This window comes from Trichosurus vulpecula, chromosome 4, assembly GCF_011100635.1.
Source record: "Trichosurus vulpecula isolate mTriVul1 chromosome 4, mTriVul1.pri, whole genome shotgun sequence".
In the NCBI taxonomy this organism is placed as follows: Eukaryota; Metazoa; Chordata; class Mammalia; order Diprotodontia; family Phalangeridae; genus Trichosurus; species Trichosurus vulpecula.
Genome location: NC_050576.1, coordinates 31,383,450 through 31,409,607, shown reverse-complemented (window position 1 = coordinate 31,409,607; position 26,158 = coordinate 31,383,450). Strand labels below are relative to the sequence as shown.

General features: G+C 41.0%; 1 protein-coding gene across 1 annotated transcript in view; it reads right to left on the bottom strand.

Moving 5' to 3' along the window:
• Positions 1-12,091: 12,091 nt before the first annotated feature.
• The window catches only part of TRABD2B (TraB domain containing 2B), a 245,354-nt gene continuing 231,287 nt past the window's right edge, over positions 12,092-26,158 (bottom strand). Inside the window, exon 7 of the mRNA XM_036757761.1 lies at positions 12,092-12,308. Within this exon, the coding sequence (XP_036613656.1) occupies positions 12,092-12,308 (217 nt within the window). The remainder of the gene's footprint in view (positions 12,309-26,158) is intronic.

The following is a 26,158-nucleotide window of genomic DNA, read 5'->3' as shown; positions in this document are numbered from 1 at the left end:
GCTGCAGATGACATCATGTATGTTGTTTTCCTGACTTAGTTTATTCTGGATCAGTTCATGTGTCTCTATATGATTCTCTGAATTTTTCATATTTGTCATTTCTTACATACACCATATTTAATTTTTTATTTATGATCTATAAAGAAGTTTTTTTTTAGTATTTTTATTTAATTTGTAAATTATCTGAGCCCTAATACATGTTTTCACTTGTTAAAAGTACAATGTGGTGCTGAAATATAGATAGATAAATGAATATGGGTGTGTGTGTTTGTGTGTGTGTGTGTGTGTGTGTGTGTATGTGTGTGTGTGTGTATCTTTTGTTCTGGGTGTCTTTGGAAGAACATTGACAGCCGAAAGAATAAAAGAAGAAAGCAGCCACGATAGGAAGGGCCCTACTGATCACAAATTCCCTGAATCTCAGAGCTGGAAGGAACCTTGCAGACCCGTCTAGTCCAACCCTCAGTGAGAGTATCCTCTATGACCTACCTAATAAGTGATGTAACAAGGTATGGGTTGAAGACCTCCAATGAGAAGGAGCCCACTCCATATCTGATTCCCATTCAGACAAGGCTCAACATAAAGAAGTTCCTCAACATGGAGAGTCCAAATTGGCCCCTCTGCCAATTCCCTCCAGTTTTCCTGGTTCTGACCTTGGATAAAACAGAACAAGTTTAATCTGTCTTCCACATGATAGCACTTCAAATCCTTAAGGATATTTCTCCTACCTCCCCAAGGCTTCTCTAGGCTCAAAGCTCCCAGTTGCTTCAACTAATCTTCACATGGAAAAAATTTAAGCTCTTTTACTATCCTGTTCATTATATTATGCCAAGCCTAGTCATTTTAATTAAACAGCTTTGGGTTTCTGCTGTTTGCACTGCTGCTAGCATCATTATATATATATTATTTTCCTAGCTTTGCCTACATTGCTCTGAATCAGTTCACATGTTTCTACATGATTCTCTGAATTTTTCATATTTGTTATTTCTTACATGCTTTATATTTAATTTTAATTACATTATTATCTATAAAGAATTTTTTAACATTTTATTTCATTTGTAAATTATCTGAGCCCTAATACCTGGTTTCATTTGTGATGCTGAAATTATGAATATATGAAATATATGTTAACAAAATATATATGAATATGTATATATTATTTTTTCATGTTCCCGTTCAATGTCATAAGTCTTTCAAAAGGAACTTCTCCAGCAGTTTGTTCAGTTGCATATTTTTCTTTTTGTTTATCTGTTAGATTTCTATAGCTCTGAGATGACAATATTAAAAGTCCTATAATTATTACATTATTTTAATTTTTGTGATTCAGTTAACTTTTTCTTTATGAATTTGGATACTAAGGCATTTGTTTCATATACATTTAGTACTGCTGTTGTTTCATTGTCTATGGTAATTTTAAACATGATACAATTTTCATCCCTTGACATTTTAAATTTTGTTTTTGCTACAGCTGACAGCATGATCGCAACTCCTATTTGTTCCTGAAATCAATGTCTGCTAAATTTTATTATTGCTGCTTGTTTTCATTCTGCAAATGTCTTTATTTTTTGATATGTTTCTTATATGTAACAAAATGTTCAATTTTTTAAAAAAATTCTTTCCATCTCAACACTTTTTATTAGATTCTTAAATTCATATTTAAGGTTACGTTTGTTAGGTTTACGTTTTCTTCCATCTATTTGTTTCATATTGATTTTTTAAATAAGCCAGCACTTTGTCCTTATGGTTAATTTCATCTGCAGTAATTTGATGGTTGTCTCTTCTCATAATCCCTTCTCATGCCCCATGACTGATTGCTTGCCTTATCCCAAGTTCCTTTACTTTGCTTAAATTGTTCATTTGTTTCTTTCTTTCTCTTTCTTTTTTATCTATTGGCTTGTTTACTTGATTCATTTGACCCTCTCTTTTGCTACCCAGCAGGTGTGTGATTCAAAATTTTTCTTCCCACTTAAACCAAAAATCTTAGTTTGGAGTTCCTCCTTAGCTAGGTTGTAAGCCTCTCAAGCACAAAGATTTTCACAATTCTTTTACAGTATTTCCATATTCCAAGCATCTAGCACAGTACTTGGCACACTGTAGGTGCTTAATATTTATTAATCAAATGACTTATTTTGCTGTGCTCATTTCCAAGAAGAAAGCTAGTTTACTTTATCCCTTGCATTTCTCTTCTCTGTTAGTCTCCAAATTCTGTTCTTCCTCTGTCCCACCTGGTACTACAACCCTAACCCTTTTGTAGCTCATTCTGACGTCATTCTATCTGTAGATCTTGCCCCATCCTACCTTCTGTTTACCTGCCGTCCCTTACTCTTAGAAATATCAGTTCACAAAGGAAGTAGTTTCAAGGAAGTAAACAATGGTATTTGGTGAAATTAACTCTGTGTCCTGAGTTGTGAGGTCCAGTCTTACAATAATCACTTACTGTCTCTCTGGTTTTATGTTACACTCTCACTGTCCCCCACCCCCATCCCCCACATGCTGCCCACCCCAGGTTCTGGCTGCCTTTGGGGACTCATACATGCCCTCTCCTGAGGTGGGCTTCAGTCTTGGGAAGAACAACACTTTTCTTGGAGCAGACAGTCTCCTAATCTGTAAATTTCCCCGGGAAAAACACCAAATCAAACAAAACATTATAAGGCTCCCGTTTCTTACCACAGGCATACACTTCTCCACATGGGAACATTCTTTAGTCTTACCATTTCATCTCCCTACAAAAAAGTGAGATTTCTGTTTCCCCTCCTTGTCCATCCATCCGCACTGATTTTGTTGTATTCTGCCATAGTCCCTCCCCCTTGCCTCCAACCATGTTGAGAAATTTCAGAAATTACTATGCTTTTCCTGCTCACACGGGGACTGAGCAAATAGGCATCTCCAACTCCAATTCCTTCTAGTTTTTGCTTCTTTGTTCTTATTCTCACAACTTACCCCTATGGTATTCCCTTCCCCCAAATACCTTCCACCTTCAGCACTAAACCTCTCCAGATTCTCCTATCTGCTAGAGCCTTTCTCTCTGAAGTTACCTAGTATATACTTTGTCTGTGTCAAATATATACATATATATATATATATACACACACACATAATATATACATATATATATACACACTTATACATGTGCTTGTTGTCTCTCCTATTAGAATGTAAGCCTTTTGAGGGCAGGGACTTTTCTCCCCCTTTTTGTATCTCTACTTCTTTGTACAGTGCTTTTATTAAATGTTTGTTGACTGATTGATTTATTTATAAAGCATTCAGCTTTTCCACTTCCTTTCACTTATTATCAAAGGTCCCTTATGTCTTTAGCCATTTAAGTCTTTTTTTCCTCTCTGGATTCCTTTTTGTTCTCTTATCCATCAGTTCAGTTTTCTTAACAATGTTTTTTAAACATAAGATAATTAAATTTTATTATACTTACCTTTTTAATATTTCTCTTATTTGGAGTCTTTGAAGATGGACATTTTGCTCACTTTGGTTTTATTTAATTTCTGCATAAAGGCCTCCAATATGTCTCTTTTGTTGAAGGGCCTTCTTTCTCATTGATGATTCTGTTAATCTTTTCAGAATATGTCATCCTGGCTGCAGCTTAAGTCATTGTTTTTGAGAATGTCTTATTCCATTCTTTTCTCTGACTTCCTGTGACTGGCATAATGCTGGGTTATTGGGATTGGCGCTCTGTTGTTAATAAATTACCTTTTATACAAGACCTCTTCTTTTTATCCTTTATTTGTCTCCTTGAAATTCGAGAATGTGGCTCTTCCCCACTCCCTCCAAGAAGAGGCTACATGCTTGGACTTCCTCTCCAGTACTAGATGTTCTTTTTCTTCTGTTCCCTGATATAGTAGGAAAAGAGGAAGAACAGGCCTATTCTTTGCTCCTTACTCCCACTTCTGGACCCTCACCTTATACCCATCACTCAACAACTTCTCCTCCTTTGAGGTTCACTTCATACTGATTTATCACCCTGTCCAGATCCTGGTAGCAATTATTTACCAGCTACTAGGCCGTTGTCCCTCCTTTTTCAATTAATCATTGAATCAATTAGTAACACCTAGTTCACAGTCTTCTTCATCAACACAAATCTACCCTTGGGGATTTCAATACACATACTGACATCCCTTTGCTGGCCTGCTAGTTCATTGACCTTCTTAATTTCCATGACCTACACTTTACTACACCTCAGCCACACAAAAGCATGGGCATGCCCACAAGTTCATTTATTATCACCCATAAGCATTTTATCTTCACGATTCCAAACTCTGAAACTCTGACAAGAACTTCTGGTCCTTCCGTATTTCCCTGTGCCTGATCCCTTCTAGACCTACTCTTTATAGCCACCTCAGCCTTTGGTCACTTGACCCTTCATTGCTCTCCTAGTTCATTACCCCCTAATCTGATCTCATTTTCCTCCCTTCGAAATCTTGCTGCCATAGTTAAACAGATCAACGTTCCCCCTCCTCTACCCTTGAATCTGTTGCTCCTTTCTTCAGACTCCACTCGTCCCTTCCACTTTCATCCCATCCACTCTAATCCTGTGAAATCCCCATCATTCACTTTCTTCACTCCTACTCATGAGTCGTTAAGCACTCCTAGAGGAAATCAAACAACTATGCTGACTATAAACACTAAAGAATCCTGCTATTTCATCTCAATGAGGTCTTCCTTGCAGAAAGCCAACCTGTTTACTCTTTCCTGAGTAAATTATATGGCACTTCTCACACTAGCCCATCATAGTTACTTAACTTGAGGTCTCTGAACTTTTAAAAATAATATATTTTAGTGACTATGTCTTTTTTAGAAAATTGTATTTCTTAAAATTTTAATTTATGGAGTAAAATAAGCGTTTCCATAACATAGTATAATAAAAAAATGTTGCACATGAAACTGCAAATCTATTACGTACAACTTGCTAGTGACTATATTTCATTATAACTAGTTTCTTTTGTAATCCTATGCATGTTGTTTTGTGAATTTAAAAACATGATTCTGAGAAGTGATTCACTCATGGGCTTTCCCAGACTCATTTGCCAGGCAGGGGTCAGTGACCCAGAAAAGATGAAGACCCCTGGCCTAAGTAAAAAGCCTGTATTTCTCCATCTCATCCACAAGATTAGTGTAAGAGACTTCATTGAAAAGCTTTTCTAAAATCTAGATAAACTCTGCCTACCACATACTGTCTGATCTACCATTTTATTAACTTTGTCAAATAAGGAAATGCTGTAAGTCTGGCAAGATCTGTTCTTGAAGAAGCCAGGAAGACTTAGTGACTACTGCTTCCTTTTCAAGATGTTTATCTCCCTTCTCCTTAACTTACTGTGGAATTTTTCTGGGAATCAAAGTTAAGTTCATTGGTCTTTCCTTGATTTTCTTCCCTTTTGAAAATCGGAACAACCTCTGCCTTTCTCCAGATCTTTCAAGCTTCTCCTGTTCTCTACTATCTTTCAAATATCCCTGAGAGTGGCTTACAATCCCATCTGCCAGTTCTTTTAGGACTCAAGATGGGAGTCAACTGGTGCAGGTGAATTGAATTCATCAAGCACAAACAGGTGCTCACTTACTATCTTCCTATTTCTCTGGAGCATCAATCCCCTGCCATTCATTAGGTTCTTTCTGGAGCAAAGGCCGGCTGACTTAGGTTACTCTAAACCTCTCATTTTCTAGATAGAGAGACTGAAGCCCAGAGCAGACCAAGGACTTGCTCAAGGTCATACAGTAATGAAGCCGCAAAGCAGACAATCTACTACATAGCCCTGACTCTAAATTTACTGTTTTGTGGTTTTCCCCCCAATATTTTCTGGAAAACAAGAGAAGAGGCAAGGGCAGCCAGAGAGAACTTAGAATATCTTTTATTATTAATATATTATGCTACAAAAATATTTTGACAAAATAACATTAATATCATTTTTTTCTCTTCATTACATTCTTTAGGAAATTCTTCACAAAACTTCAAAGGAGGAGTGTGGGGGTAAAAACCCACCCATTTGCTTTGGAAACATTCCAAACCCATCAGTCAGGATTGCTATTGCCAAGGGATGCCCACAGACTGGAAGGGTCAGCAGAGGTCTGGGCACCCCATTGAAAGAGGACAAAGGGCAGGCACATATCTGGGGAACCAGTGTGGAACTTCTCAAAAGCCCCCGAGTCAGCCTCTTCCCAGATCCCTAGAGGCCCAGAAGGCCAGAGAGCCACATATGGCCTCTCCTTAGTATGGGTGACCACCCAGACTGCCAATAGTAGGGGTAGTGCCCATCCAATAGAATTCAGCCAGTGCTTTCCAGGAAGGAATGCTTGTGAGCTGATGGATGGACTAATGTGGTGCTGGGGCCAAGGGAAGTGCATTTTGAAGCCTTTGCTATTTTGGAATATGCTTTTCTCACCTCTACAACAACATTCTTCTACCAACTCAAAAAAAACAGAGCACACCCCCGGCTTTGGTTTAAAATACTATCTCTTTCTGCCATATCAGTTCTGATTTAGTGCTTTGGGAAGGTTGGCAGAAGTGGGTTATTACCCTGCTTTGACAGTCGAAGAAACTGAGGCCCAGAGTGATGAAGTCTGATCCTTGGATTTAGCATGAGAGAGGACTTTGGCATCTGACTTCCTCCCTTACAAAGGTAGGTATTAAGATCCAGAGAAGGGCTAGGTTTTACCAAGTCAAATCATGGCAAACCGGAGACAGTTAGGAATAGACTCCAGGTCTCACTACTCAATGTTCAGAGCATCTTCATTTACCCCACATCAACACTGTTGACCCTAGGCTATCCAAAAAGCTGCTTCTGACAACATCTGGAGCCTCATTTTCCCCATTTGTAAAATGGGGAAATTGAGATGAGATCGTCTCTAAGGTCTCAGAATGTTTCATATTGCATATTCTAAATCCCTCTCAGCTCTGACTTTCTTTATTCATCTGATCTCTCTTAGCTCGGATGGTCCCCAGTTAATGTTCTGACATAGATGCCAATTCTAAATCCCATAACTCTGTGACAACCGGAAATTCCAGAGATGGAGGACTAGAGGAAGTGCCTTCGACTGACATCTGTCCTGAAAAAGACCAGGTCCTGGCTCCATCCATTCATCATGTCCAAGGTCCAGGGATAGAGTATCAATATGATTAGTTCTGGAATAACGGAGAAGGGGATGGGGTGGGTCAGGGACCTGAGTCATGAGTCCCATCCGCACATGGAGCCATCACACGTGTTTACATCACATTTTGTGTGGACATGTGTTTGTGATTCCAAAAACTCGCCATGTATCCTCAAGCTCTTGTCTCAATGCCAGCTCCTTCTAACTCTCAGCCACAGATTGGCTGGGGAGCTGAAAGAGCTTCATCAAAGGCGTTCCCAAGGTGCTGACTGCAGTGGGCAGAGAACAGATCCACATGGTCCATAGCATCCCAAAGGGCTTCCCCCAGGCCCTGGGGCTGCAGACAGACCCCTGCTCACTGATGTGCCAGACACTTCATCAGGAAAAGTTGGCCCTGCCCACTGGTAGTCAGCAAGGGTGCAGGTTCCCCAACTGCAACAGGACATAGGGGAGAGGGAATGTAGGGGGCTCAGGGCAGCCATGCCAAGGGGCCATGCAGAAGCAGGCAGCCCAGACAGTAAGAGAATTGAAGACCAGACTGTACAAGCATCAATTCAAGGAACCAGGGATATCAAAGCAGAAGAAAAAGAGACATCAGCTGTCAGATTCAAATACTAAAGGGTCTTGTGTGGAAGAGGGATTAACCTTGTTCAGTTTGGCCCAAGAGGGTGAAACAAAGAGCAGTTGGGGGAAGCCGCAAGGAGATACATTTAGATTGGCTTTAAGGACAATCTTCCTCACCGTTAGAGCTATTCACCTGTGGAATGGGCCACCTGGGCAAGTAGTGAGTTCCCTGCCACTTCCAGTCTTCAAATAGAAGCTGCATGACCACTTGGCAGAGAGGTGCAGAGAAGATTCAGGTGCAGATTGCACTAGACAGACCCTGAGATCCCTTCCAACTTAGAGACTGTATGTAGATTTTAGAATGTAAGCCCCTTGAGGGCAGGGACCTGTGGTGTGTGTTTGTGTGTGTGTGTTCTAGTAGACAATTAACAATATTTGTTGACTGACTGACAAGAAGGCCTCAGACTCAGAGGGCCAGCACCACAGGGTAGTCTCATTTGAATGAATGAATGAATAAAGCATTAATTAAGCACTTACTGTGTACAAAGCACTGTGCAAAGATTAGACATATAAATAGAAAAGCTAAACAGTCCCTGCTCTCAAAAAGCTCACCTTCAAATTCACTTTCCCCATCTGGATGACAGGGGCCTTGAAGGTCGACCTTGTCTTCAGTATCTCTCTCCAAAATTAATGGAGAGTAAAACAGAAAAATTAAGTCAGGACGAGGCCCCACCCGGGCCTGGGCACACAGGATTCTTGGAGCCAACCTCTGTTGAGGGACTTCCTGCAGAAGTGGAGCCACACTCATCAGGCCAGCCTCCCCAGAGGCAGCCGTGGGCATGTCAGAGGAAAGTCTGGCCCGTGTGTTTCTAATTCCTTTACACTTATCTCACCAAAATCCTGTTTTTCAAGCTCTGTTTGATGTCCAACAAGCCGTTGGAGCCCCCTTCCTAAGCTTGTTAAGCCCTTTTCTCTCAGAAGTCGGAAGTGTCTTCTTTGCCAAGCAGAAGCCAGCCAGGTTGGAGATTTTACGTTCCATTCCCGGTTTGGGGACGGTGAGGGGCGAGTGGATTCTTGAGAGTGTGGTTGGTCCATTCTCCCATGCATCGCCCTGGCACTGCCATCTGGAACAAAGCCTCCTGAAGAGAGGTCCCGGGAGGTCCCTGAATGAAGATGGGCCTGGGGGTGGGGCCCAGCTCACGCAAAGCAGCATCTGGTCCTGAGCTCAGACATAGTCGTGTGATGAGAGTGAAGGGAGCCATAGAGGCTTGTCAGCACCATACCCGGAGCAGTCAGGCCCCAGCTCGGTCACTTCTTGGCCGCATCCTCTGCCTAGGGATAGCTTCACAGGACTGAGAGCTGGAAAGGACCCCAGACACTCTCCAGTCCAGCCCTGTCATCTTATAGAGAGGAAAAAGAGGCCAAGAGCTAGAGCAAGCCATTGGCTCAAGGTTATACAACTTTTAAACATCTGTGCCAGAATTTAAACCTAAGTCCTGGGAGCATGTTGATGTGGAAAGATCAGAGGATTTGGAGTTAGAAAACCTAGCTCAAAGCTCAGCTCTTCCGGGTCATATTTGTGCAACCTTGGACAAATTGTCCGTCCTCTCCAGACCTTGCTCTCTTTCTCCTTAAGGTGGGGGGATGGTGGAGGGGTTGGTGGGGGGTGGGGTGTAGGGAATGAACTAAGTAATCTCCAGTATAACCTAGGGTTCTAAATGTATGATCCTCTGGCTCAGAATTCAATTGTTTCCAATATTCTGCCTTGCCTCATTATAAAGGATTACTGAGTCTGGGGAAACCGAGATTCTTAGAGCCTAACCATCCATGGTACCAAAGAGAAATAAGCTGCTTTGGGAGGTAGTGAGCTCCCTTTTCCTTTGAGGAGAGGCTGGATGATTATCCTTCAAGGAGACTGTTGCAGGGGTTGTTGTTCATGTTCAGCAGTTACGCCGCTGGGGTCCCATCTAGCTCAGAGTCTGAGATCCTGAGCTTCTCTGATTCCTGTCTATTGGCACCTTGCTTAACCCCAAAGGCAGCATCTTTGTGTTGCTCCAGAGATGTCTTCTTGAGGCTTGGTCACTGAAGCCCAGGGTGGTACCTGGGAAATAGCAGCCTTGACAAGGTCCAGAAGCAGGCTTTCACTTCTATCCAAATGATGCTATTCCTTTTGAATGAAGCTTGAGCCCTAAGCAGGGACCTCCTCCTCCAGGAAGCCTATCTTGCGTGCCCTAGATTGCCCTGAGCTGAGCTGAGCTTATGAAGCCTTGAGTCTCATGGCTTTTACTAACTGCTGCACAATTTAATGTCTTCAAAGGTCACCTGGAGGATTCACTATGATTTCCTTTATGGGATGACTTCTTGAGTGTGGATTTTCTCCATCACCAGACTGGGAGCTCCCAGAAGGCAGGAGCTCAATTCTCCCATAAGGTACCCAAGCAAAGACATAGGCACCATGGGGACTCAGGAAAGACCTTGGGTTATTGGCCTGGAGGATTCGCTATGATTTCCTTTATGGGATGGCTTCTTGCATGTGGATTTTCTCCTGGACAAAGACCTTGGGTTATTGGCCAACTGGTTGACTCTGGGACCATGTGTGTTCTTGATGGACCAGTCATGATAAGAAAGCTGAGTTTGCCACAGAACTCTCATTACAGATCAAGACCCAACACTAGCCTTTCACTGACCCTGACCCTGGCCCTAGACCGAGCCCCTACTCCAACCACAGAGCAAACTTTGACCCAGGTCCCAGGCTAAGGCCTCATCTTGGCCTTAGAATTAGGTCCACCTCAAGCCTGACTGTGGTCTCTGCCCTTACACAGCTCACATCCTAAAGCCTGTTTTGTGCCCATCTGGCCTCTCCATCATTTGAGTTCAGGGACTGGAGAAAGCAAAGGGCAGATTCAGTCCCTCCTCTGACCTCAGGGCCCCTCCCACCCCCTGCCTCTGTCCCTGCCCTCTGCCTGTGGCTATGGATGAGCAGCATTGCACAGAGATCTGAATTCCCATCAGGACAGAGTAGAAACATTTCAGGTCCGGGGACCCCAAACCCTGGGTTCCAGCCCTGGCTTGCCTTCCTTATCCTCTCTGGACTCAGTTACTTTCGTATCTCTACAGTTTCTTCTGACTCCAAATTTCAGAAACCTCTATGGTGAGACCAACTGGTCCAAGTGGCCCCAAACCTTAAGAGTTCTTCTTTATCCACTGTGAGACCTGAGATAAGGCCCTGCCCCTCTGTGGACCTCAGTTTCCCTCTCTGTGAAATAAAGGAATTAGATGTGATGATTTCTAAGGTTCTTTCCATTTTTCAATCCTGTGAAAGTCTTTCTTTATGTGATTTTAGGTAAGTTGCTTCATGGTGCTGGGCCTCAGTTTACCCCATCTGTCAAATGAGGATAATATTACTCCTCTCCCCTCCTTTCTGGGGCTTCCTTCTGAGATATATTCTCCTCTTTCTCCTGACCTGTGCTCCAGCCTCACTTCTATTGGTCATTTCTTATGTAACCCGGGTAAATCCCTTCCTCTCTCTGAATCTCAATTCCCATCACTGAAAAATGATGGGGGTGGGGCTTGCTAACTCTGGGGCATCCCTCTTCCTTGGTGACCAGCCCAGTTATTGCCTCACAGCCACTTGAAGGAACACCATTCACTTTATGCTTTGGTAAGATCACTTGCCTGGGGATCCCAGGCAAATTAAAAGGTGAATTCAGTGACTTCCCTGGGCTTTCACAATAGCAGCATATGCATGAGCAAAACTCTTCCCAGTGATGGGACAAGGCACCCTTGCCCACCCTACTGAGCCCAAGACCCCGACTGGGAGCAGCTATTTCCCAGGATTGGGGTTGAGGGGCTTCCATTTCTAACATTCATCCTCCCAGACCTTTGGTTGAAACCATGAGTCATTCGAGAGTCTGTCATCCCAACTCCCATAGAGCATGGGCAACCACTTCAAACCTACTAGTCCCTGGGGGAGCTAAAATACAAGCAGTGACAGCCCTCACCCAGGCTAAAGCTTCCTCTTGACCCTTAGGGAGGAAGACGTTAAAGTCACATATAGGAAATATTCATTTAGCTAGGTGGTCGGCAATACAGTTTAATAAGTGTATTATTAACATATACATCATAAAAATAAGTTTATCATAGAATAAATATGCTTTTTTAAAACATGGACAAATATATTACAAAACAAGCCCCATAGTACTAGGGGAAATTAAGATCCTTCTACAAAAAAGAAGATGTAAGTCAGTATCATGAGAAAGCTTTTAGTGTTTCCCAGAAATGTGTCAAACCCTCCCCAGGAGGCCAGAATCCTCTGGGGATACTGGGAGACATCCCCAGGAGCTTCCCAGGGGGCAGGGGAGGATAGCCACACCCTCAGAATCAATTCATAAATTACCACAGTCTCTACTCCAGCTATTGCACCTGGGATCGATGGAAGTCAGGATGGCCCCACCATATGCAGGAGGACAGAGCCAATCGTGATGAGAAGGAAGGAAGTCAGGGAAGAGACAACTGAGGCTGAGTTTCTGAAGGGCCCTGGAGGTTCTGGTGGGGCTGGTGGTGGCCGATGCTCCAGCTGTTTGGCGAACCTAGTGGGAGGCCTGGCGGTGTCATAGCCATTGGTGGCCTTGGACGGAGAAGGTACTGTGGTTGTACTGGAAGGAAAAAGAAATACATGCCTTCAGCTCTATCAGGGGCTGCCTTGCCTGGTCAGGGTGCCCACAATTCTAGAAAAAGCCCCCTCCCCTGCCTCCCTTTCCCCGACCCAGGGAGGTTCCATAGCCATTGGCTGTCAGTGTTGGTGGGATAGGATTGGGAGTAGCGGAAGGGGGAAGGTACTCTGTGGGTGGCAAGAGAGAAGCCTAGGAAAGAATGCACTTATTCATTCTGCCATCACCAAAAATGATAGAAGTAACAGTCATATATATATATATATATATATATATATTATATATATTATATTATATATATATATATTATATAGTCTGAAAGCTTGCCAAACTCTTTCCATGTGTCATCTTATTTGACCCTTACAATAACCTTGGAAGGTAAATGTTATTCTATTACTCATGGTACTACTACAGACCAAAACAGAGAAGTTATGGGATGTGCAAGGACACCCATCTAGGAAGGGGATCAATGGGGAAGAAGCTTCTGACTCCAAGTTTGGGGATCCTTGCATAATAACCTTGGTAGTATGGTTGGTTGCATGAATGATCGATGATTTTGAAAGGATCCCCATTTTGAGTGAGAAAATAGTCTCAGAGACATGATATGGCTTCCACATAGTTACACAGCTAGAATTGAAACCCAAGTCTCCATGATATTGGGTCTATCAGGCTTTTAATTGTATTCTGCTTCTAATAGAACCAACCATGCAACTAAATTAATGACCATTCAAATAATATCCCAAGCATCTATCCAATGAACCATATAACCAACTAGTCCTCATCAAATCAACCATAAAACCACACAAGCAAATATTCATCTGTCAACCCATCCATGAATCCAGTCATTCATCTATCCATTCATCCAACCACCCAACCAATCACCTAACACTAAGAAACTGTCCACCTAAACAACCAAGCAAAAAACCATCCAAGGAATCATCTGGCTAACTAACTGAAAATATAACCAAGAAACCATCTATCTAACCAAACAACCAATCAACCAACCATTCAACCAAATATGAGATCAAACATCTAATGACATCCAGACAACATAGCATCCATGCAGTCAACCGACCAACTAACCATCCATCCAGTGATACTCCGTCCATCCAACCAACTAACCATCCATTCTGCAATATTCCAACCAACCAACTAACCATTTATCCAACCAATAATCCATCCAACCAACCAACTATCTACAACTGCCCTAGCAAACTATCTATCCAACTAACAAATCAACCATCCAACAATATTGTGCAGAGTTCTGGATGTAGAGTCAGAAGACTTGAGTTCAAATCTTTATTCTGCCACTTACTAGTGACATGACCTTGAGAAAGTTATGTAAACTCTGTGTTTCCATTTCCATTTAATTTGTTAGTCAGGAATAATAATACTTTTTTTTGTTTCCTAGTCACAGAATTGTTAAGGGAGTCATATGAGCTAAAGGATGCAAAATACCTTGAAATCTTAAGGGACTGCACATATATGAATGATTATAATTCAGATGTTGCCAGATAATGAAGATATACAAAGTAGAGAAGGTGTCTGCTCTCTGGAGATTGAGAATAGTCAGAAGCCCTGTGAGCCAGCAGTACTGCAGGCAGTTAGAAGAAAAGCTTAGAAGAAAAACTAGGGTTGGATCTATGGATCTGGGGGGGTCACCCACCTATGATCCCTAGTTTCCTTCAAAGCATGCTGATAGCTCTAGGATTGTTTTCATTTGAGGCAGCATGGAAAAGTGAAAAATACATTGTTTTTGGAGTCATAAGACTTGGGTTTGAATCCTATTTATGTTACTTGTATGATCTTAGGCAAATTCCCCCAGGCTTCAGCTCTCTGTTAAATGAGAGTGTTGAGATAGATGATGTCTTTTTATTGACATGTATTCATTATTTTATTTTTCTCACTTAATAGCATTTTATTTTTTTTCCAATTACATATAAAGATAGTTCTCAGCATTCACTTTTATAAGATTTTGAGTTCCAAATTTTTCTCCCTCCCTCTTCTTGCCCCTCCCCAAGACTGTAAGCAATCTGATATAGGCTATACCTGTGCAATCCTATTAAACATATTTCCACATTGGTCATGTTGTGAAAGAAGAATCAGAACAAAAGGGAAAAAGTACAAGAAAGAAAAAAAACCCAAAAAGTGAAAATAATATGCTTTGATCTGCATTCAGACTCCATAGTTCTTTCTCTGGATGTGGATAGCATTTTCCATTATGAGTCTTTTGGAACTGGCTTGGATCTTTGCATTGCTGAGAAGAGCTGAGTCAATCATAGCTGACCATCACATAATGTTGCTGTTACTGAGGACAATGTTCTCCTGCTTCTGTTCACTTCACTCAGTACCAGTTTATGTAAGTCTTTCCAGGTTTTTCTGAAATCTGCCTGTTCATCATTTCTTATAGAACAATGGTATTCCATTACATTCATAAACCACAACCTGTTCAGCCATTCCCCAACTGACGGACATCTCCTCAATGTCCAATTATTTGCTACCATAAAAAGAGCTGCTGTAAATATGTTTGTACATGTAGGTCCTTTTCCCTTTTTATTATCTCTTTGTAATATAGACCTAGTAGTGGTATTGCTGGATTGAAGGGTATGCACAGTTTTATAACCCTTTAGGCACAGTTCCAAATTATTCTCCAGAATGGTTGGATCAGTTCACAACTCTACCAACAATGCATTGGTGTTCCAATTTTCCTAAATCTTCTCCAACATTTATAATTTTCCTTTTATGTCATATGAGTCAATCAGATAGCATTTATTAAGCACCACCCTCATTTGTTTTAATCAATAGTAATTTAGAACATTTTTATATGACTATAGGGAGTCTATAGCTTTAATTTCTTCATCTGAAAACTGACTGTTCATATCCTTTGACCATTTATCAACTGGGGAATGACTTGTATTCTAATAAATTTGGCTCAGTTCTCTATATATTTTAGAAATGAAGCCTTTATCAGAAACACTGGCTATAAAAAATGTTTCCCAGCTTTCTGCTATCCTTCTAATCTTGGTTGCATTGGCTTTGGGCAAAAAACTTTTTAACTTAATTTAAATTTTTAAAAATTTTAATTTAATAATTAAAATTTTTAATTCAATTTTTCCAGTTTTCTCAGCAGTTTTTGTCAAATAGTAAGTTTTTATCCCAGAAACTAGAGTCTTTGGGTTTATCAAACAGTAGATTACATGTTGTTTACTACTGTGTCTTGTGTACCTAAACTATTTCATTGATTCACTACTCTGTTTCTTAGCCAGTACCAAATAGTTTTGATGATTTCTAGGTTATAATATAGTTTTACATCTGGTACAGGTAGGCCACCTTCCTTTGTATTTTTTTTTCATTAATTCCCTTGATATCCTTGACCTTTTGTTCTTCTGGATGAATTTTGTTATTTGTTCTAGCTCTATAAAATAATTTTTGGTAGTTTAATTGGTATGGCACTGAATAAGTAAATTAAGCAGAATTGTCATTTTCATTATATTAGCTCAGCCTACCCATGAACAATTGATATTTTTCCAGTTGTTTAGATCTGATTTTATTTTCATGAAAAGGGTTTTGTAATTGTGTTAATTTAGTTCCTGGTAGGTAGACTCCCAAATATTTTATATTGCCTACAGTTATTTTAAATGGTGTTTCTCTTTCTATCTCTTGCTGCTGGGCTTTGTTGGTAAAATATACAAATGCTAATGATTTATGTGGGTTTATTTTATATATTGAAACTTTGCTAAAGTTGTTAATTATTTCAAGTAGTTTTTAGTTGATTCTCTAGGATTCTCTAAGTATACTATTATATTATCTGGAAAGAGTGGTCATTTTGTTTCATCATTGCCTATTCTAATTCTTTCAATTTTTTTCTTCTCTTACTGCTAAAGCTAACATTTCTAGTACAATATTGAATCATTACTGATGATAATGGGCATCCTTGTTCCACCTCTGATCTTTTGAGAAACCTTCTAGTTTATCCCCATTACATATAATGCTTGCTGATAGTTTTAGGTAGATACTACTTATCATTTTAAGGGAAAACTCCATTTATTCTTATGCTCTTTAGTGTTTTCAATAGGATTAGTTTTTGTATTTTGTCAAAAGCTTTTTCTGCATCTATTGAGATAATCATATGATTTCTGTTAGTTTTGTTATTGATATGGTCAATTTTGCTGATAGTTTTCCTAATATTGAACCAGTCCTACATTCCTGGTATAAATCCCACCTGGTCATAGTATATTATCCTTGCAATAAATTGCTGTAATCTCTTTGCTAATATTTTATTTAAAATTTTTGCATCAATATTCATTGAGGAAATTGGTCTATAATTTTCTTTTTCTGTTTTGGCTCTTCTTGGTTTAGGTATCAGCACCATATTTGAATCATAGAAAGAATTTGGTAGGACTCTTTCACCTATCTTTTCAAATAATTTATATAGTATTGGAATTAATCTTTCTTTAATTCACTTATAAATTCATCTGACCCTGGAGATTTTTTCTTAGGGAGTTCGTTGATGGCTTGTTCAATTTCTTTTTTTTCTAAAATGGGGTTAAGTATTTTATTTACTCTTCTGTTAATCTGGGGACAATTTATATTTTTGTAAATATTCATCCATTTCACTTAGATTGTCAGATTTATTGGCATACTGTTGGGCAAAATAGCTCCTAATTATTGTTTTAATTTCCTCTTCATTGGTGGTGAATTCATCCTTTTCATTTCTGATACTGGTAATCTGGTTTTCTTCCTTCTTTTTTAAAATCAATTTAACCAAAGGTTTATCTATTTTATTGGGTTTTTTCATAAAACCAGATCTTAGTTTTATTTGTTAGTTCAATAGTTTTCTTGCTTTCAACTTTATTAATCTCTCCTTTGATTTTTCAGAATTTCTAATTTGATATTTAATTGGAAATTTTTAATTTGTTCCTTTTCTAGCTCTTTTAGTTGCATGCCCAATTCATTGTACTGTTCTTTGTCTATTTTATTTATGTAAGTATTTAGAGATACAAAAATTCCCTAGAGATATAAAATTTGATTTCCTCTGCTTTGACTACATCTCATAAATTTTGGTATGTTGTCTTGTTGCTGTCATTCTATTTATTTGATGAAATTTCTATGTTTCTATTATTTGTTGTTTGACCCACTCATTCTTTAGGATTAAATTATTTAATTTGAAATTGATTTTTAATCTATCTTTCCATGGCCCTTTATTACACATAATTTTATTGCATCATGATCTGAAAAGGATCTATTTAATATTTCTGCCTTTTAGCAATTGACTGTGAGGTTTTTATGCCATAATATATGACCAATTTTTGTGTAGGTGCCATGTGCCACTGAGAAAAAGGTATATTCCTTTCTATCTTCATTCAATTTTCTCCACAGGCTTATCACATCTAACTCTTCTAAAATTCTATTCACCACCTTAACTTCTTTCTTGTTTATTTTGTGGTTTTCTTAGAGGAGGAGGCTGAGATCCCCCACTAGTATAGTTTTGCTGTCTATTTCCTCCTGTAACTCACTTAACTTCTCCTCTAAGAATCTGGATGCTATATCACTTAATGCATATATATTTAGTATTGATATTACTTCATTGTCTATGGTACTTTTTAGCAAGATGTAGTTTCCTTCCTTATTTCTTTTAATTAGTTCTATTTTTGCTTTTGCTTTGTCTGAGATGAGGATTGCTATCCCTTTGGTTGAAGCACAATAGATTCTGCTCTGGCCTTTTATCTGTGTCTGTCTCTCTGCTTCAGATGTGTTTCTTGTAAACAATGTAGTAGAGGATTCTGGTTTTTAATCCACTCTGCTATCTGCTTCTATTTTGTGGGAGAGTGAATTCCATTGACATTCACAGTTAAGATTACTAACTATGTATTTCCCTCAATCCTATTACCCCCACCCCATTTATATGTTTCTCTCTCCTTTCACCCTGTCCCTCCTCACCAGTGTTTTGCTTCTGACCACTCCACTGTATAAGCCCCCCTCCCATTTTCCCCCCTTTCCCTTCCTACTTTTGCCCTCCTTTTTGCCCTCCCTTCTACACCACCAATCCTCTCTTTTCTTTCCCCCTTCTCCTTCTACTTCTCCACAGGGTAAGATTAATTTCTCTACCCAACTGGACATGTATGTTATTCCCTCTGTGAGCCAAATCTAATGAGAATAAGGTTCAAACAATGCTCACCCCCTCTCTTCTTTCCCTCTACTGTAATAGGTCTTCTGTGCCTCTTCATGTGACGTAATTTATCCTATTCTGTCTCCTGCTTTCCTCTTTTTCCCAGTACAATCCTTTTTTTCATGCCTTAATTTTTTAGGTCATCACATCAAAGTCAACTTATACCCACACCCTCTGTCTATGTATGCCCCTTATAACTGCCCTAATAGAGTTACAGTTCTCAAGAGTTACAAGTATCATCTTCCTGTGTAGGGATGTAAACAGTTTAACCATATTGAATAACATTTTTTTCTTTTCCGCTTATCTTTTTATGCTTCTCTTGAGTCTTGTATTTGAAGATCAAATTTTCTGTTCAGCTCAGGTCTTTTCATCAGAAAAATTTGAAAGTCCCTTATTTCATTGAATATCTATCTTTTCTCCTGAAAGATTATGCTCAGTTTTGCTGGATAGTTGATTCTTAGTTGTAATCCAAGCTCATTTGCCTTCCAGAGCATAATATTCCAAGCCTTCTGACCCTTTAATGTAGAAGCTACTAAGTCCAGTGTAATCCTGACTGTGTGGCACATTGATACCTGAATTGTTAACTTCTGGCTGTTTGCAGTATTTTATTCCTGACCTGATAATTCTGGAATTTGGCTACAATATTCTTGGGAGTTTTCATTTGAGGATCTCTTTCAGGAGGTGATTGGTGGATTCTTATTGAAAGGTTCTATTTTACCTTCTGGTTCTAGGATATTATGGCAGTTTTCCTTGAAAATTTCTTGAAAGGTGCTGTCCAGGCTCATTTTTGATCACGGTCTTCAGGTAGTCCAATAATTCTTAAATTATCTCTCTTGGATCTATTTGCCAGGTCAGTTGTTTATCCAATGAGGTATTTTACATTTTCTTCCACTTTTTTATTCTTTTGATTTTGTTCAACTGAGTCTTGATATCTCATAGCTTCATCAGCTTCCACTTTCCCAATTCTAACTCTTAAGGCATTATTTTCTGCAGTTAGCTTTTTTAACTCCTTTTCCATTTGGCCAATTGTAATTTTTAAGGAATTGTTTTCTTCAGCCAATTTTTGTCCCTCCTTTTCCAAGCTGTTGACTCTCTCTTGTATATCTCTCATTTCCTTCCCCAATTTTTCTTCTACTTCTATTATTTGACTTTTAAAATCCTTTTTGAGCTCTTCCAAGAAGGCTTTTTGGGCTTGAGACCAATTAATATTTTCCTTTGAGGTTTCACTTGTAGGCATTTTGACATCGTTGATCCTTTTCTGAGTTTATGTTTTCATCTTCCCTGTTGCCATAGTAGGTTTCTATGGTCAGGGCTCTTTTCTGGTTTTTGTTAATTTTTTAGCCTATTTTATGGCTTTTAAAGTTGAACTCTGCTCCTGGGACACAGGGGGCACTGTCCCAAGCTTCTTGTGCTGGGGGCCAGGGGCCTGGTCACTGGCTTACTGCACCAGGGCCTCAGGTGCTGGTGGCTTGCCCACTGTGCTAGGGTGGCCCAGCCTCATCATGCCTGTTGTGCTCTGGGTTCCAGGGCTAGAAGTTTGCCTGCTGCACTGGAGATGCATGCCCCACAGCTGGCCTGCTGAGTGAGAACTGTGGGGCCTTGGTTGCTGGTCTGTGCTATGGCTAAGAGCCTCCCACTGGCTTGCCCAGACTCCACTTGTACTGGGCTCCTCTCCCCTTTTACCCAAGTGAGAAAGACCTTTGCTGAAGTCCTTCTAAGTTATCTTGGGCTGGAAAATTGTCTCACTCCATCTTTTTGTAGGTTCTGTCACTCCAGAATCTGTTTAAAGGCTTGGTTTAATATCATTTCTGAGGGAAACTGGGGAGAGCTTAGGGAAATCTCCTGTCTTCTCTCTGCCGTCTTGGCTCCATCTCCTAGATATTGAGGCTCAGAGAAAGGAAGCATTTTGGATTTCAGCCCCCAGCTCTGACATCCCTTGTTCTTAGGCCCTTCCCAGCTCTGACATCCTCTGTTTTAAGGCCCCTCCCAGCTCTGACACTCCCTGTTCTAAGCTCCTTCCCAGCTCTGACACTGCCTGTTCTAAGATCCTTTCCAGCTCTGACATTCCCTGTTCTAAGGCCTCTCCCAGTTCTGACATTCTCTGTTTTAAGACTCCTCCCAGCTCTGACATCTCCTATTCTAAGCTCCCTCCCAGCCCTGACATTCCCTGTTCTGTGTTCTCAGGGCTCTCTCAGCTCAGACTCAGGACTCCTTGTTTTTCTGACGCATCTGGCCCTTGGAGACACATTCCAGCCCTAGGACCTGGAGGTTTAAGGAAGCCTGTTAGGGGTGCTTGGAAATCTCTTGCTCTGATGAGGCCCCAGACCCCCATGGACAGTGGCCCAATGATAGCACCTCAGTTCCCCCGGGCACTTTGAAGTGTCTCCTCCGAGTGTTCTCCCCCTCTCCCATCTAATGAGTTAAAGATGTGCTGCTCCCCTCTAACCTAGCCCCAGCCCTGCCTTCTGCCTGATTGGAATCAGCTTGGCAGGAAGAGAAACAGCGTGTCATCCTCTCCAGGAGGATGTGTTTGGGGGGTGCGTGCGTGCGTGCGTGCGTGCGTGCGTGCGTGCGTGTGTGTGTGTGTGGGATGCCTCTGTGTGTGTGTGTGTGTGTGTGTGTGTGTGTGCATGCCTCTGTGTGTGAATGGGGGAAGGAGGTTCTGAGCACCACGTTAGAGGGAGGGAGAGATTTCTCGACAGGGAGCAGAGACGACCATCACTGGAGAGAAGGGAGCAGCCCTCGCTGGGTGGTGGGAGGCAGGCTGTGGGTGGTCTGAGCCTAGTCTGAAGTCATCCCCCAAATGGAAATATGTCCTTGGCACGAGATTTCTTGGGAAGATCAGGCCTTGAATGTGGACTTGGGGCTTTGAAATCCGAATCAGCCATGAAGAATCTCTGGGTAGAAGGGGCCTTGGATGGTGTCCAGGCCAACCTGGACCTGAGCTGGTTATCCTTCCTAAACACACCAGCCAAGGAGCCGCCCAGCCTCTGCTCTGAAGCCTCCAGTGACAGAGAGCTCACTACCTGCATGACACTGTTGACAGCTCTAGGATTGTTTTCCTGTGAGGCAACGGGATAAGGTGAAAAATACATTGTCTTTAGAGTCAGAGAATCTGGATTTGAATCCTATTTATGTCACATATTTGTATGATCTTAGGCAATCACTTCCTCCCCCTCCCCGGGCCTCGGTTTCTCCCTCTGGACATCAAGGACCAGCTAGGTGGCACCGTGGATACAGTGCCAGGCCTGCTGTCAGGAAGACTCATCTTCCTGAGTTCTAATCTGGCCCTAGACACTAGCTGTGTGACCCTGGGAAAGTCACTTAACCCTATTTGCCTCAGTTTCCTCATCTGTAAAAGGAGATAGAGAAGGAAATGGCAAACCACTTTAGTATCTCTGCCAAGAACATCCTAAATGGGGTCATGAAAATGACTGAAAAACAACAATTGTGAAGTTTTTCCTGATGTCCAGCATAAATTTACCTCTATTCAAGTTCCACTCATTGGCCTGTTTCTGCCCTCTGGGGCCAAAAGGCCCAAGTACGGATCTTCTACAGGATAGCCCTTCAAATCCTTGAATACAGTGGTCATGCTTGCCTCTTCTCCTCCTCCATTCCCCATCCCCACTAAAGTCTTTTCTTCACCAGGTAAACATGTCTAGGTCCATCAACTGATCTATATGTGTCATGGACTCAAAGCCCTCTTCTTCTGGCCACTCTCCAGCTGATCAATGTTCTTCCATGGTGTCTAGAACTGAATACAATCTTCCAGAAGAGGTCTGATAAGGACAGAGTATAAAGTGGGACTCTCATCTCCCTCCTGGAAGCTCAGCCTGTTCTTAATGCAGCCCAAACTCACATTAGCATTTCTGGCCACCAATACAGATCACCCTGCCGACCCACAATGAGTCTGCAGTCCCACTCAAACCCCTAGACCATTTTCAGAACAATTAATATCTAACTATTTCTCCCCTGCCTTAGTCATATGACATTGATTTTATTTTTTTACCCATGTGCAAGACTCAACATTTCTCCCCACTGAATTTTGTCTTATTAAAATCAGCCCGATCCTCTAGGTAGTCAAGGCTAGTTGGATCCTAGCTGTATTTTTCACTGTTTTTATAATCCCTCCCAGATTTGGGTCATCTGCAAATTTAATGAACATTCTATCTATTTCTTTCTCCAAGTCATTGATAAAGAGATTAAATAACTCAAGGCACAGATCCCTGTGGAACTCTACTGGAGACCTTTTGCCATGTTGACATGGAGCCATTAGCAACTACTCTTTGGATCTGGCACCTAACCAGTTCTGAATCCATTAGATTGTGTTATCGTCTAAGCTGTAACTTCCCATGAGAATAGAATGAAATATTATAGGAAAGGCTTGGCTGAAATCTAGGTAAATTCTATCTATGACATTTCTTTCATCTATTGGTTTAATTTTAATATAACATAACCAGTTCTTGATGAAGCCCAGTTAGCTTTTTGGAGTTGTTTCTTTGGATGTTCACCAATCATCTTCTTTAATGATCTCCTCTAGAATTTTCCCAAGAATCCAAGTCAAGCCCACTGACCTAGAGTTTGCAGACTCTGATTTTCTTTTCTTTTTATAAATGAGGACAATATTTGCCCTTCTCCAATCTTCTGGTACTGCTCCCAGTTTCCATGATCTCTCAAATATCATTGACTGACTCAGCAATTGCATCTGCCCATTGTTTCTGGACTCAAGGAAAATGTAGCTCCTCTGGACCAGATGAATTGAATTCCCTAAGGGTAGCTAAGTGCTCTCTTCCTATCTCCCTACTCATCTTGGCTATCACTTCCCTGTTAGTCATTTTTATTGTCATTTCCAATGCAAAAGTCCTTTCCCTTTGTAGAGAAAATAGAAAGGAAATATAAAAACTGACCATCTCTGCTTTATCTCTGTTGTCATCATCCAATAAACTCTAAGCAAATGTTCTCTCCCTTCTTTGATCCTTTTTTTTATTCCCAACATAACTAAAAAAAGGCCTGTTTGTTGTCCATCTTCCCTTCCCATCCTCAGCTCATGCTTAGCTTGGGCATTGCTGACACAAGTTTTATAGGATCATGCCAGGCCCTCTATATTCATCCTCTATTACCTGCCCTTCCTGCCATCTTCTGTTCAGTTTTTTTTTAATCTAAGCTGTTTGGTGAGTACCCTGTGCAACCACATTGGTCCCTTCAGGCAAGTCTCATTCTTCCTCCTCAATGGAATTGTTTTCCTCTGTGTTTTTCACAAAATCTAGGATGATGTATACATTTCCCTTAAATTTCCTGACATCCTCACTCCAGAAATGAATTCTTCCCTGTCAATGAGAATGAGATCCAGAATAGAGTTTGAGTTTCTCCTTGTTGGTTCCTGCACCTTATGAAGGAACCCTTGCCCTAAATCATCATGAAGACAAGTCAATAAATCTCTCAGTTTTGGGAGAGGGAGTAGGGGGAGAGAAAGAGAGAGAGAGAGAGACAGAGAGACAGAGAGAGAGAGACAGAGAGAGAGAGAGACAGAGAGAGACAGAGACAGAGAGAGAGAGAGACAGACAGAGACAGAGACAGACAGACAGAGACAGAGAGACAGAAAGACAGAGAGAAGGAAGAGGAGGAGGAGAGGAGGAGGAGAAAGAAGAAGGAGGAGGAGAAGGAGGAGGAGAAAGAAGAAGAAGGAGAAGAAGAAGGAGGAGAAGGAGGAGGAGGAGGAGGAGGAGAAGGAGGAGGAGGGAGGAGAGAGAATCTCTACTAGATAGTTGTCTGGATAAATAAAGTGCCCCAGCCCTCAATTACAGACTTCTGATCTATTTCCCAGATACCTCATCTATTTCTTTTTTTTTGTCCAGACACTTTGTAGTATATTCCAATGTCACCCCGGTCTTGTTTCTTTAAAACAAGTTATACCCAAACAGAGCCATTGTCCAGCCATGAGTCTCATCTCACTCACTTCTCAGTGATCCCTCTGAGATCAAAGTTGCCACCTTGTGTTAGGGCTTCAGGTTCTTCTTGTGTGTTGCCTAAACCCTGGGCATTGGTGTATGGGCACTTGAGATACCTAGTTTTTGAATGGCCCCTTTCTTGGATTTTATCTCCCACAAATTTGTGATCATCCCAATTATTCTCCTTCATTCTTTGTGGCTACTTTCTACAGTATCTAACTTGAGAAGACATAATTACTCTTCTCCCTCCCCCATCCTTTTTAGTTTGAAGCTCTCTTGATAAAATTTGCAAGATGCCTGATAAAAGCATTCCAATCAGACTTTTTTAGGAGTACTCCATCTCTGGCCAGGAATCTGTCAACCTTACATTGCAAGATATGATCCAGAAATATAAATCGTGTTGTCAGACACCACCTCCTTGGCCAACTGTTCACTTCCATCTACTCTGCATGTAGGTTGTATGTACCTAATTATTTAGATGTTGTTATCCTCATTAGAATGTGAGTTCCCTGAGGGCAGGTATTGTTTTTGTCTTTCTTTCTAGCCTCAGCACCCAGAACAGTGCCAGACATGTAGCAGATGCTTAATAAATGCTTGTTGTTAACTGACAAACAGCTGCCCCAGTACCCTTGAGCAGACAAGCACCAGCTAGTACCACTTTTCAATTCTTTGTTCCTTTATGGGCCCCTCAGTGATCTCTCACTTGAAAGTTTCTTGAGTTCTACATTTGGGACACAGAAAAAAAATCACTGGATTCTGGCAGAAAAACCAACATCACACCCCTAGTGCAAAGACCTGCACAATATCCCCTGTTCTTTATAACCAAGGAAATTTTCAGCCTTGTTCCTTGACGCTGTGGGTTTTCATACCTCAACATCGTCCATAGCTCTTCAGGCACTCTATCTACCAGATCTAATCCCTTAAATCTAGTCATCACCTCTACTTCATAGTCACAAAGGATGTGATTTAGGTCATACCTATGCATGTGATGGTTTTCCCTGCTTTCTTCAATTTAAGTCTGAATTTTGCAATAAGAAGCTCCTGATCTAACCCACACTCAGTTCCTGGTCTTGTTTTAACAGACTGTATAGAGTTTCTCCACCTTTGGCTGCAAAGTATATAATCAGTCTGGTTATGGTATTGACCATCTGGTAGTGTCCATGTGTAGAGTTGCCTTTTGGGTTGTTGAAAAAGAATGTTTGTTATGACCAGAAAGTTACCTTGATAAAACTCTATTAGTCTATAAGGAAAGCTGAGTGCCGCCGAATCCACGGTTTTGAATTGTGGTGCGGGAGAAGACATTTGAGAGACCCTTGTATGGCAAGAAGATCGGATCAGTCAATGCTCAAAAAAAATGAATTCTGAATACTCTTTGGAAGGACGAATACTAAAGCTGAAATGTAAAGACTTTGGCCACATAAGGAGAAGACAGGACTCATTGGAAAAGACCCTGATGTTGGGAAAGATTGAAGACAAATGGAGAAGGGGATGGCGGAGGATGAGATGGATAGAGAGTGTCATGGAAGTAACAAATATGCACTTGGACCGACTTCAAGAGACAGTGGAAGCAAGAAAGGCCTGGCGTGCTGTGGCCCATAGGGTCACCAAGAGTCTGACATGACTGAAAGAACAAACAGCTACAGAGCCGCACTTCAACCCTGCGTACCTGGTTAAGAAGTTTTACAGTCAATTATTAATTTTTAAAAGTTAAAACTTTT